General features: G+C 34.9%; 1 protein-coding gene across 10 annotated transcripts in view; it reads right to left on the bottom strand.

The window, feature by feature from the left end:
* Nucleotides 1-13,944, bottom strand: part of STXBP5 (syntaxin binding protein 5) — a 97,832-nt gene that overhangs the window by 22,322 nt on the left and 61,566 nt on the right. For 3 of the 10 annotated variants that reach the window (XM_032443283.2, XM_032443284.2, XM_085541479.1), the window contains 2 exons: nt 13,497-13,648; nt 6,353-6,418 (listed from right to left, as the gene is read on the bottom strand). In XM_032443283.2, the coding sequence (XP_032299174.2) occupies nt 6,353-6,418; nt 13,497-13,648 (218 nt within the window). Of the gene's footprint in view, nt 1-3,315; nt 3,364-3,469; nt 3,530-6,352; nt 6,419-11,862; nt 12,006-13,496; nt 13,649-13,944 lie in introns of those variants that run through there. The other 7 variants (XM_015858123.3, XM_015858126.3, XM_015858124.3 and 4 more) reach the window with 6 other exon arrangements.

Here is a 13,944-nt window from a genome sequence, read left to right as displayed (position 1 = left end):
AATTGTGTTAATAACAGCAGAAGAGTATAGAAATTAGGAATTTCAACTACTCTGCATGTCTGCCTAGTGGTATCATTTGCAATTGTTTTTCAACTTAAAAATTCCAGAAAAGAAATAAAAACAATTTTTTGCTGAAAAATAACATCTCCTGGGACAGTTATAAAGAGAGATGCTGGAGTATACAATATTTTGCGTACACCTTTATTAAAGCTGCTCACAGGAATGGATGTAAAAACACCTCATGTTATGACCTGAATCAGTGAATGTATTTAATCACATAAAACTCATTGTACCAAATACATAACTGACTAAAACATATAATACAGCAAAAGACTTTTTCTTCAGCTGAAATCACATCACAGTGGCCTTTCTACTAAAATGACATGGCCTTAGGAGTTGGCACTCCCTAAAATATTTCTGCCTGCAAATTCATCTACGTATGGCACATTTTTTGTATTAATTTATAGCACATTATTTATACTTTCAAATTTTTGCTGCTCTTAAGAAAAGGGGCTGTGTTATGTAATAGCTTCAGTATTTGCTATAGTCCCTAGAAACAATTGGTTACAACAGATATTTCTATGTACCTTAGGTAACTGTAACTATTCTAAACTTCACCCAGATTCAAACGAAGGGGAAGCATGACCCAAAAATAGTATACACATGAGAGGCCTGTCCTGGAACATATAAAATTCTGGGTATTTAGAGAAAAAAAAAAAAAAAGACCATGGTCTTAAGTGTATATATATGGCAAAACAGAAGTGTTGGTTTCTGAAAAATTTGCACTTTGATTTATACTACTATAGTAATCTCTGATGTTTTTTGATCTTTTAATAAATCAAGAATCCTTACCTAATAACTTCACTGCAGATAAAAATGAACAGAAATTAAGAACACTCTATATAAGTTATTTTATAAAATGACAAAGGTTTTGTTCTTCTAAATGGATATGTATTATGTTACCAGATTACAGATCCATCACTGACACAAAACTACTTCTCATCCTATATGGAGTAGTCTTCTCTTATGTTCCCATACGACAAAAACCACAGGTAAGACATTAACAAGAACTAAAATTAACTATTTCAATAATCCTTGATTTTTGTAACCTATTAAAGAGGTTATGTTTCTACACATGCACAAAGAGCTTGAAGAACTGAACTAATTGCACCATATGCCAGCACAAAGAGCTACAACCATGACCATGCTACATACAAATTTATCTACAAGAAAAGAGTTGATGATAAATGGTGTTTGTTTCAGTGTAAAATTAATGACAAAGTGGCACTCACATTTTACAAAACTCACTGTCCACTCACACATTCCATTTAAAATAACAAAAATGCAAAACATGCAATCATTAAAACCAAAGAGTGTGCAAAGCATTTTGCCTTATTTACATATACAGAAAACCTTACAAGTTCAGAAAATCATGCAGAGGAAAGATACGAGGCATAGAAAACACGGCAGTGGAGAAAAACTAGGAAAACATTCTTTGCATGGCATTCAGCTACTTCAAACTCTAAACATGGATTAAAGAATTGCATTCTTTACACTTCCAATTAATTGCACAAAACACATTACAAACTGTCTGGGAAAGTTATGAATTACATATGAAATACATTTTTGTCTCAACTCTGTCTTGAACGTACACACTGAAAAAGACTTTGCTTGTAGATCTTACATTATTTTAGTTGTGAAAAACATTCACAGCATTTACAGTTGTAAGGCTGAAACAGATGTCAATAGTCCTACAGAATTACTATTAGCATGCTTTATTATTCTGGGATATTACTCTTTTAAAAAAGGGAAAATTAAAATCAGTCAAATTAAAAGACCTCCTATTCTGTGCAAAAAGAGGTAAGTTCAAGAAACTGCTTCTGGACAAAAGGAAAATATTTCATCAACAGGCAGATACTATGCACAAAATTAAGCGTTGTTTTTCCCATTGAATGAGATGAACATAAGTTTCCAGTTAGCCTGAATCCTTTCGGAGAACACATTAATGAATATTAATGTAAACAATACTCAAGTTTTTCCAATCATATAATTGGATTGACATAATGATATATTATTGAGAGAGATTTGCTTTCTTTAATTATGCCTGAGTTTCCACTATCTGAGCTCCTCTTCCTTAACCTGTTATCACTGTGCTCAACTTAGTACTGAGCAAATGGCACATTCCTCATGTTGTGCCTCAGATAGCAAATGAAGTTTCATCAGTCACATTTAGCTTGTTGAATTCTGAACCATTTTTGGTGGCTGAACTGTGATAAAATTGGATTAGTAGATTAAGATTAAAAGTTAAGTTGCCAAACAGCAAATCAGAGAATACTGAAAAAAATCTCTTCCTCCATTGCTGTAAATTAAAGTTCATCACAATCTATGAAGTAGTACTACAGAAAACATGTTCACTATATAAAGTAATCATAGGTTTTTGATCTCACAAAAGGATTAAAACTGAACCTTACTGCAGCAATTTACTAATGTAACAAATGAAAACATAATGAAAAATTAATAGTGATTCTGAAATGAAAGTATATCCCAGGTAAGAAAAAAGAATACTTTTCCCAAAATCACACAGCCTCTAGCTTTCATTTATTTAATGACCAAACAGCTATAAGCAAAGCTCGTTTTCATTCCAATCACAAAAGGGTTCAATCTATAGCCTGCATACAACATATTCCAAGGCAGTCTGTTACTAAATTTTTAAGGCACATCTGGAGCTGGTAGGCAATTGTGTCACTGTTGGATGCAGAAAAATAAAAACATTCTGGAACAGTAATGGAGCATACTGGTACATGTGACCATATCATTTTTCAAATGATTACATAAAAACATGATACTATTTCTTATCTTGATGGCTGTAATATACAAATCTGAACATATGGCTAGGAATGTAACACAAAAGAAATAAAATTAGCCACATGTACCTTTGCATAAGTAGTGGAATAATGTTGTGACTTGCATAGACTGAACTCCTAATACAGATTAGAATCTTACCCATTCAGAAAATAGAAAAATGCATGTGCAAAAGGAAAAAACAACAACCAAAAAACCCAAACCAAACAGAAAAACAGAAGAACAAACAGAATTTAAGCCACCAGCATCCTTGATTTTTTAAAAATTATTCTGCCCAGTATATTTAGTGTAGAAACAGCCCACAGAATTACCAAGTAGAATAAAGAATGAAAAAATATTAATTGAATTTGCATTGAAATTTGATTTTTAAAAATTGTTATTTATTTTTTGCTGCTGGGTTAATGGTGCATAGAGCAAGACATAGGAACAGAAGAGAATCTTTCTAGTTCCTACCTATGTCATTGGCTACCATCTTGGAAAACTGTCTGCTTTTGGTCTTCACTGCAAATAATATTTTAATTAAAAAAAAAAAAAAAAAAAAGTCAATCTGTGTATCAAAGGATGAACTGAAAAAAATAAAAAAAGACTGAAGAAAAAAATACTGTACCCTTCTCTATAAAATTATTCATTTTTTGCTCATCATCATCAGAATTTGGTGAACCAGAACCTACGGGTAAAGACAGAATGAAATAGATATACATTTATTTTTGATGCATACCCAATGTAGTAATAAAAGCTTTCAGTTTAAGGTAGAAAAGAAGATGAGTTGAAATATCAAAAACTGATACTCTTGCAGCTGTGCTAGCTACTGTGAATTCTAAATTATTTTTGAGAGTCAGGAATTCTGCTATATTGAGGTTAACCACAAAAAACTGTACTGCAAGGTTCTATTCTGTGCAGGGCAGAAATTACATTGCTAGAAATATTTCCCTCACTGAATAAATGTCCACATTAAATAACTGGATTGATCTTGTAATCATGGCTCCAGACAAAAATTCATCTGAAGTATGATTCACAGAACACACTAGTAGCGATAAATTAGAAAGTTTTTCAAACCTGTTTCTTTTCAATGCAATAAATCATTTTGAAGCCACAGTTGTTTTCTGCCAACAGGGATTTCTCAAAATTCTTAATACTGCAAAGTCAGCAGTGGTGGCTGTAAGGCCACTGTTTGAAGTTTCCTATTGCCATGAAATAAAAAATAAATTCAACAACATAATAGAAAATTTCACTGGATATTCTTTTGTGAAAGTGTAGAAATAAGATACAGTGACATTTGTGAACACAAAAACATGGTGGTTTACAATGAGATGTTTTATGGTCAGATTAGTGTCCTCAGAGTCCTCACTTTGTTATTACTTAATTTCAGTTAAATAAACAAAACAAATCAGGGAGATAAAGCTACTACCCACCCTTTCCCCCACTACACCTCCCCCACTAGTATTTCTGTATTATTAGAATAGTAGAACACAACTGACAGTCCATTTTGCAGGCCTCTACAATTTATAAACGCTCCCTGGAGGAAATTAAATGCAACTTAGTTTCCTCTTCACCTGTATAATGGAAGGTGGAAGAGAATCATAGAATGGCCTTGCTTGAAAAGGCCCACAATGATCATGTAGTTTCAACCCCTCTGCTAAGTGCAGGGTTGCCAACCACCAAACCAGGCTGCCCAGAGCCACATCCAGCCTGGCCTTGTATGCCTCCAGGGATGGGGCAGCCACAACCTCCTTGGGCAACCTGTTCCAGTGTGTCACCACCCTCTGAGTGAAAAACTTCCTCCTAATATCTAACCCAAACCTTCCCTGTTTCAGTCTAAAGCCATTCCCCCTTGCCCTGTCACTATCCACAGCCATTCCCCCTCCTGTTTATATGCTCCCTTCAAGTACTGAAAGGCCACAGTGAGGTCCCCCAAAGAGCCTTCTCTTCTCCAAGCTAAGCAAGCCCAGTTTCCTCAACATTTCCTAATTGCAGAGGTTCTCCAGCCCTGAACAATTGCAGACTTCAACCTGAATAGTGACTGATTTGCTTTATAGGTCATACTGTGTAACAGTCAAAGCTAACAGTGCAGTCAACCCACTCTGCCAAAGTAGCTTACAAGTAAACCTAATATAAATACATATTTCTTTCTTCAGTGGCCAACTCTGTTCTGGAAAAAGCTCATTTAAATCTGGCCTCTGTCCTGCATCCTAAACTAAACAATACTGTGCAACTGATTGATCCAAACTCTCTTATCTCTGTAGCAGAACATCCAGTTTTGTGACCATATCCCAAAAACTCACAAAACTTAGAAACTAAACCTAAGGAACTGTAGTTCTCATCATTTCCATAATGGCTGGCCTTCCCCAGAACACACAGACTTCTAAGCAGTGAGCTTTTCAGTCTCCCTCCCTAATTTCAAGTACCTTTTTCAAAAGAAATATTGGAGAATTCTGCCATGAATATTTCTCATTCATGAAAAACTGAGAGAGCTAGAAGTAAGATGAAGTTCAACCTCTCTACTTCAAAAATCTACTTCACAGAGCTTCCAACCGTGGCTTCTCAACTCTTTTGTCCATTCACCATTTTTGAATTCAGAATTATTTTTTAAGTATTGCATGTGCACCTAGAAAGAAATATCCTAACCGCTTGAAATTTTAACCTACTCCATCTACTACAATGCAAACAGGAGGGAGGGAGAGTAGGAAAATTGTTAAATTTAAGATTTTTCCATGCAAACCTTGATTCTTGTCCCGCTACACATCTTACAACAGGTAAATCTGCAACTTTGACCTTTACTCTAAATTCAGAGTAAAGCTTTGAATGAAACAGAATAAGTGACACAGCCCTACTTTAAAAATTCAGCACTGTTCTAACAAAAATTTGACGGACTACAACAAATATTCATCTCTAATACTGTATATTGACATGCAGTATTTACGTAGTTATAGCCTCAATTAGACAACATTAAAAAACAACAACAAAATAATATAACATTACTGCAGCTTTCCTTTAGAATAGTCAAATACAGGAGTAGTAACTGAATTTTTTTTTATTTTTTTTTTTAAGCAGAGAAATCCTACTTTGTAAGGATTTAAGGTTCTGAAGACTTCTGATTCCAAAGGAAAAAAAAACCCAACTAGCTCCTTTGCTTCTTCTGCAGACTTTTCTTAAACCATTTTTGAGGACTCTGAGATACCAGACACATGTACTCTTAAAGGAATTAGTGCATCTTTTATCAGTTTCAAAATTCAGTTGTGCAGTGGAGTATGTTCCTTGCAACAAATATTATGGATTTTTATCTCTTCATTTATCTTTATGAAATTTCTATTGCATCTATTACATTATTATTATTATTTTTTTAAAACACAGTGGTGCAACACAGCAACATCATTCAGGAACACTACAAGAACTTGTGCGAAGGCTACAGGTTTTATGTAACTAGTTTGTGTTAAAGTACGTCATCTTCCATGCAAGTAAGAAGCTGAAAATCAGACTAAGTTATGATTACCTGAAGTGGGTGATTTGCAGCGATCTTCTGGCGCCACTGTACCCTCATTTATATCACAAAGACCTGCTGGAACACAAAAATAGCGTCTGATAAACATGGCTGCTATTTTATTCTTTCTTCCATTGCAGTTAGGAACAGGACATTTAAGTAGAAACAATCTAGATGGTTGTGGTAGAATTTGCTAGTATTACATTGTTGGTTCTTTTCGTTTGTTTTAAATTTAGACATCAGCCGCAGTGACTGTAAAGCTGCTCACTTCATCCTACTAAAAAGATTTCTTACTGGATTTTACAAAATATACTTCCACATTAAATTTTAGTGAAAAAGTACCCTCTTTTAATTATGAGAATTATCTGAGCAGTTAATTCCACACCACAGATGCATATTAAGTATACGTTTCTGCTTTGAAAAAAAATTACATATATATATATATATATATATATATATATATATATATACATATATATATGTGTGTGTGTGTGTATTTAAATTTATTTGCAAAAGAAAGTAAGGTAAAAGAGGATCTTGAAGACTACAACCACACTCAGATTACATGTGTAACCAGTGTTTTTTCACAATTTGCCTACTATCTGCGGAAGTAGCAAGCTCTATTTTTAACGCTGCATTGCAGAGGTCAGTATGGAGTTCTGCCAGAAAATGTCACTTTAAGATTTTACAGTATTTGGGTGCTTCCTAAAGTCCATTCTTTACATTCTTTACATTTCAGTAATGCAATTATATTTCAGGAAGGAAATAAAACATAGAAGTTCAGCATCTGATGCAAAAGAGTAGTTTTTAAGACCATAAAGACCAGCTTTCACAACATCAACCAGGAGCTTAAAGAAATGTTACCATTTTCCTTTTTGATAGGAAATTGCCAGCAAAATAGCCCAGGAAAAGGAAAAGTATTTTATTAATATATTAAGGCTAATTATGCACCTTAAGATCTATATAATCTTATTTTCCTTCAGCGATATTGTATGTGGTACTAATGTAAACAAAAATGCAATACAGTAATAGTAAAACAAGTACTTGTTAAATAAGAGGTTTTTGCACACAAACTAGCATTTAAAATAAAATAAAGTTAATCATTTAAAGGAAAAAAAAGACATCCTATCACTGTGGAATCCGTTGAAATTATGCTACATTCATACGTAGTTATATTTACCCAATATAGCTTTTTGGTTCACTTATGATTAAGAGCACGGGCAATTTGCACAACAAAAACCTCAGTGATGATAATGATGTGCAAATGACCCCATGAACTGGTTAAGCCTGCACTTAACAAAGGGCCAAGAAATTTGAAAACATATGGGGATATCCCAGGTAGAAGCTATACCTTTTCTTTCTCCTGCTTAGTGGTAAACGATTAAGTATTTTTTTGCAAATCATTGAGTACTATGGGATAATCATGGGGCATATTCTCCTGCAAAGTACATGTTCACCTCCAAAATCTCCAATTTAAAACACACTCCATGTTCTGTTCTACATTGGGCTGTGTTGTATATAAATATATATATATAATTTATTTATTTTTTCAAAAAGCCATATGCTGCTCTCCCAACAAGCAATACAAGTTTCAGATAGGAGCAAAGGTGAGCTATATATTTGCTTCTTTCACAAAGTTGCTTTGGATGCCCTGAACCCTTGAGCTGGACTCTTTTTGTAGTAGCCACTGAAGAAACTGCTTCACCCACAAAGAACAAATATCACTTCTGTATTTTAATATTCTTTCATCAGTGACTGCTTGTTCTTGTCACCTCCTACTTTCATTTCAGTAATCCAACAAAAATCTTTGCCAGAGCTGCTGAGAGGGATTTGAAAATGAACAGTTCTTAAGTGTGAGGGGAAGCAGTTCTTGCCAACATGATAAAGGAATATCTACAAGGTTTGCAGGCCTTCAGTCTGAAGTCAGGGTTCTGAAGAATGCCCATTAATATCCCAGTAGCAACAAATGCAACTAAAATGCATGTTTCTAGTGATGGCAATAATTAGATCTGGTTGTCAACAATCATGCCTAGAAAGAGCAGAGTGCACACTATTTTTTGTGTGAAGACTGCTGCTCAGGGGAAATCACTTATGCTTTAGCCATGCGATTTACAAGACCATGTCCTCTGACTTAGCTGAGAGCTACTCACTACTGTATCCCTTGTGAGAGTGGTATATCTACCATACCTGTACACAGCAGGCCTGGAGCAGTGAACTGCCTGCATGGGTAGCACAGCTTGTGTATGTACAATAATTCAGACATTTTTCTAACAGGTCTGAAACAGGTGGAAAGAAAATATCTACAAAGCAATTCATCCAGCCTACTAAAATTATGAGTTTGTTCTAGATCTAGGTCAGAAACAGGCTAGAAGAACTACTCAGAAAATTAAAACAGTTTACCATAAAACATACTCCCTGAGGCCTTCTGGAGTTTGTTACCAAAGTCTAACAGCTTAGACCTGGTGCCACGCTCATACATGCCTCACACATACCTAATGTGTATGAAGTTCTATTACAAAACACAGAAACATGAGCACTTATTCCAGGTCAAAGTATAGCTTCAATTCTGACTTGCCAGGACAACAACAAACAGTGCAGTTTCATATTATGTGGATTTGCTCAATACTGAAGATAGCAGGTTAAAACAACGCTCTTTTGAGGAAATCCTCACTGAGCAATACTGAGAGGACAAAACTGTGCTGTGCTTTTTAGAAACAGTCATGGCCCAAATCTTTGGCTCTTAGGAAGCCAAACTATTTAAATTCAAATTTAGGAATTTAACTTCCCATATCCTTGTAAATATTTTAATTCTTCAGAAGAAGAGCTGAACTTCTCATACTAGTTTCCTATGAAAAGTGTAATCCTGCTTTGACAGGAGTAGTATTTAGCCAAGAATAGTCATATACCCACATGCTTGCTTCCTCTGTAATAAGTACTGAGGTTACAAGTCAATACACGTCTCAATGAATAACTCACATCAATTGATCCAACAGAAAGCCTCAAAATTTTCTTACCATAAAACTACTCACTAATTGTATGCATAAGATTTACAACACTAAATTATGGCATTATGATAATTATTCTTGCGCATAAATCTTGGAAATCTAATTATAGCCATCACTGCTATTATTTGACAGAGAGAAGGAAGAGACTGAAAAAATAATTTTATGCAGTGGTTACTATAAATAGCACTAATTACTGTTGCTCAACATGAGTTGAGTTGAGTCTATGAAATAGTAAGGTCTGTACACTTCATAATATCAAGAATCCTGATATAAACAGTTTGTGCACTAAATTCAGGATTAAGTTTTATGATTTCAGGCTAACAAATGAACAACTCGCAAGGGATTTTAAAGCCTATTGGTCGTAAGTTTTCCATTTCAGAACTGAAGCCTAATTAGAAGACTAAGGAAAACTAATCTTCCAATAAGCTCTCAGCTTCTTCCTGAACTCTAGTAATAAGAAACTTGAAATAAACACAAAAATGAATTTAAAAAAATTGAATAAAGTTATTAAAGATTGAAAAGATATTGTGCTGCATTACAAACTCCTTAGAATTACAATAAAAATTAACTAATGTAGTAAGTTTAGTGAGTATTAAGTTTAGGCTCGTGAAGGGCTTGGAGAATCAGCCCTACGAGGAGAGGCTAAGGAAGCTGGGGCTGTGTAGTCTGGGAAAAAGGAGGCTGAGGGGGGGGACCTTACTGCTGTCTTCCAGTACCTGAAAGGTTCTTACAGTGAGAGTGGGGCAGATCTCTTCTCACTAGTGACAAGTGACAGGACGAGGGGAAATGGCCTCAAGTTGTGCCAGGGCAAGTTTAGGTTGGATATTAGGAAGAACTTCTTTACAGAAAGGGTAGTTAGGTACTGGAATAGGCTCCCCAGGGAGGTGGTTGAATCGCCATCCCTGGTTGTGTTTAAGAGCCGTTTGGATGTGTACTCAGGGATATGATTTAGTGGAGGGTTTTTAGAGTTAGGGTACTGGTCAGGCTGTGGTTGGACTTGATGATCTTCAAGGTCTTTTCCAACCTGTGTAATTCTATGATTCTATGAGTTCATATATATGTCATTCAGGCACTTCTATATACCAAATTCACTGGAAACAAGTCTAATTAAAAATTTGAACTAGCTTGATGTGAAAACACAAACATCTTAAAGAACTGACTTGAAAGAGTCAAAAAAGCCCTCCCTAATCCAAAAACAAACTTTATGATTCAGTACTATATTTGGCTTAGTCACAGCTGACATGGTTCTAGTTTAGTTCAAGCATAAGTTTAAAAAAGGAGCGTTGAGGTCTAGGTTCAGATCCTATGATCCTGTCATATTTCAGAAGCATTTTATCAAGAAAAGATCTCAAACTGGGAGGACAGCATCAAGGACTTGGCTAAGAAATCAACGCTTACAAAAACCAGTTCCAACATATTAGATATTCCAGGTAGAATCAGTTTTTCAATTGCTGGCTTTGAAGAGTAATTCTGGGACTACTGTCCACCTTTTCCTTCCCATTCAAAATGACAAAGGAGCAGCAGACCTTGCCTTTCAGTTCTGCACAATCTCAAAGCAGAAGCATTTCTTTTAAACATAACTTTCTCCCTTGGCAACAGATGATGGAAGCCAGCCTACCATCCCTGAAATGTATTTTCTCTCTCTTTTTGGGAAAACAAAACAAACAAACAAACAACAACAAAAAAAAACCAACAAAAAAAACCCCACCAAAAATCAAACAGCAGAACTAAGAGAATTGGACCACAGTCTTAAGTGTTGATTTCACCACCACCACCCAGGTTCCTTGGATTTTGTTTTATTCTACTCCCTGTTTAGAAAGGGGGTCAGATTTCAAACTGCTGCCCAAGGACTGGAGAAAAATGACATGCTAGGGAAAGGAATCACGTTACGCTTTTTAAGTCAACCCTATATGCTCTGAATTCTTTGATGCTGTGAATGCTAGAATAAAACCCTGAGTTAACTCGCAGGGAAAAACCCTGAGATGACTCGCATTTCTGATGGGCTACTACTCTACTGTGGCACTCTTGAACATCAAAAGTGCTTGGAAATCTTACAGGGCTGCACAATATGCCAACACCTCCACTCAACCTCCGTGAGCAACACCTTAGTAGAAGGAACATTTAACTTTAATAGACAGATGATTGTCTTTTACATTGCTAAAAAGTAAATTAATAATAATAACCGTAATCTAACATGAATGCTTAAACTTTTTCTGCCAGTACAGAGAACAAGCAAAGGAAGGTTCTAGCCTTGACCCTCAGAGGACTATCAGATTTGATGGGTAAGATTTTGGGACCACATCAGTAGCTTCTAAGACAGGATCTTGCTTTCCTTCTCCCTCCCATCCTTGCCCATAATACACAGACTGTTATGGTCACTCTTTTTCTCCTTCCCGTTTCTATTCAGGATGTCAGGAACAAGAATATGATAGATGTATGATTCAAAACAGTTTCTGAAAGTAAAACAATTATTTAAAATGGTATAACAAAAGTATTTATGGTAAGTGAACAGCAAGTAAGAAAAAATCAAATTCAGATGTTCAAAAATATTTTCTGTTTGTCATGAGATGACTTACTTATATAAGAGGTGCGAAGCTTTTTCACAGACTCTGAATATAAGTTAGAAAGGCCGCACATGCAAGAAGCCACAGTCAGCATACCTTTACGCAGCAATGAGAAAAGGAAAGATGGAGACACTAACAGTACAGTTGAGACAGAAAAGCCAGCTGAATAACTTGTATAACGAGGTTAATAAAATGCTCTTGCCATGCAGATCATTAGTATTAAAATGTAAGATGAAAAATATACTATTTCATTTAACAGTTACATTCATGAACAAAAAGGACTCCATTCAGGAGTATCTTAAAAACACAGTTATAACACAGTTACGCTGATCATTAAACAATAAAAAAGCAAGAAAACAAAGTGATTAATGTTTGGCACTACAAAAATGCAGAAGCAGAAGGTAAGCTCCTTACTACCATATGACATTAACAGAGTGAACCAGTGAAGTTATTTCTTTCTGTCTGAATGTTTTCTCGTTGTTTTTTAAAACTTTCTCTGCAGTAGAAAAAGACATCTGTCCCCAGCTAAGAACTGTGTATGTTCTAAGCTAATTATTTTTTAAAGCAGCTTCCCCAGTTGAAGTAATCTGACAGATGGTAATAAGATCTTTCTCGAACCAAAGATTTATTAAAATATGTCTAAGAGCATCCATTTTCCCTTCAGTATAATATTACCTGAACCCAAAGATTTACTAAAATATGTCTAGAAGCATCCATTTTCACTTCAGTATAATATTACCTGAACTTTATTCTGAATCACTTAAAAGAAACCAACCATGAAGTTTTTTAGAAGTGTATTTCCCATTTAATAATAATCATTTGGAGGCAACAGTGATGTTGTTGATCATTCCATTGTACTGTTTTAAAAATTAGCTTAAAAATATCAACTAAAACCATTTTCTCTTTACTATTTACAATTTTAACTTCTCATTTTGTCAATAAAAATGTTTGGGATTTTGACTGAAAGATTACTTTCCTTCTCAGCTGCAAACCAGCACCTTTTTTCAGTATCTTTTCAAAACACAGTCATTTTTTAATCAAGAAAGTTTAATTGGTTCCTTGGTTTAATGGCTTCCTCTAATACTAATAAAACAGTACAAGCAGTATGACAAGCTTTCTGGACAAAGGCTGAAATAAGACAGAAAACGTTCCCAGCAAATAAACTGGCTATCTGCCAAAATTAATGGGCTCATATAAGCTTGTGATCTGGATACTAGGATTATCAGAAATACCAAAATATTAAGTCTCCTTCCAGCTGTGCTAGTAAGTTAACAGCATAAATCTACTGAGTTTTTATAGCTTACATTTATACACAAAATTTCTTCCCTACTGCTTTTTTTTTTTAAAAAAAAAAAAAACAAAACAAACCAACCATACATTACACTAATAAAAATGTAAGAAATTATATCAGGCATCAGTAGATTTCATTAAGCAATGTTTTTGAAGTACCAAACCTGCAATGTTGACATTCACAAACAATGAAATTGCAATGGCAAAAGCCTACATGCATTCAAAGAACAGACACTATTAACCCAGATAAAGTCAGAAGACAGGTAAGTTGTTTTTCGCAAGCTGTGGGTTACTCACCTCCAGATGGCTGACGAGTTTTTCGGGGAGATCGTGGTTCCCTACGATAAGGATCGTTGGAACCATACAGTTCAATAGTGCCAAGATTCAAAAGGACTGTCTTCTGGAGGTAATCAACCATGGCAATACCATTACAGTTTCCAAAAACTACTCTGGAAAAAGAAAAGTGGAAGGAAAGATAATGGTAATGCGAGTATAATTTTATTGTGATATTTCTTGCTATACAGAAATTTCAATTTCAATTTTGTTTATATTTTATTATTAGCTTTTAATAAATTGCTCTAAATTAAGAGCACATATGAATTACTATTTTAGATTGTAGCACTTTTGAAGCATTCACTTTTAAAAACACTTAATGTTGAGTAAAGCTGATCACTGTACACACCAACCTATCCAACAGGGCCACAATTGACACATATTCTTAGCTCTACAGTGACAGCACACATGA

The sequence above is a fragment of the Coturnix japonica genome, chromosome 3 (assembly GCF_054131305.1).
Source record: "Coturnix japonica strain WE chromosome 3, WE-NBRP24, whole genome shotgun sequence".
NCBI classification, from domain to species: Eukaryota; Metazoa; Chordata; class Aves; order Galliformes; family Phasianidae; genus Coturnix; species Coturnix japonica.
Note: the sequence above shows the minus strand (reverse complement) of the source record. Positions and strands in the feature narration are given on the sequence as shown.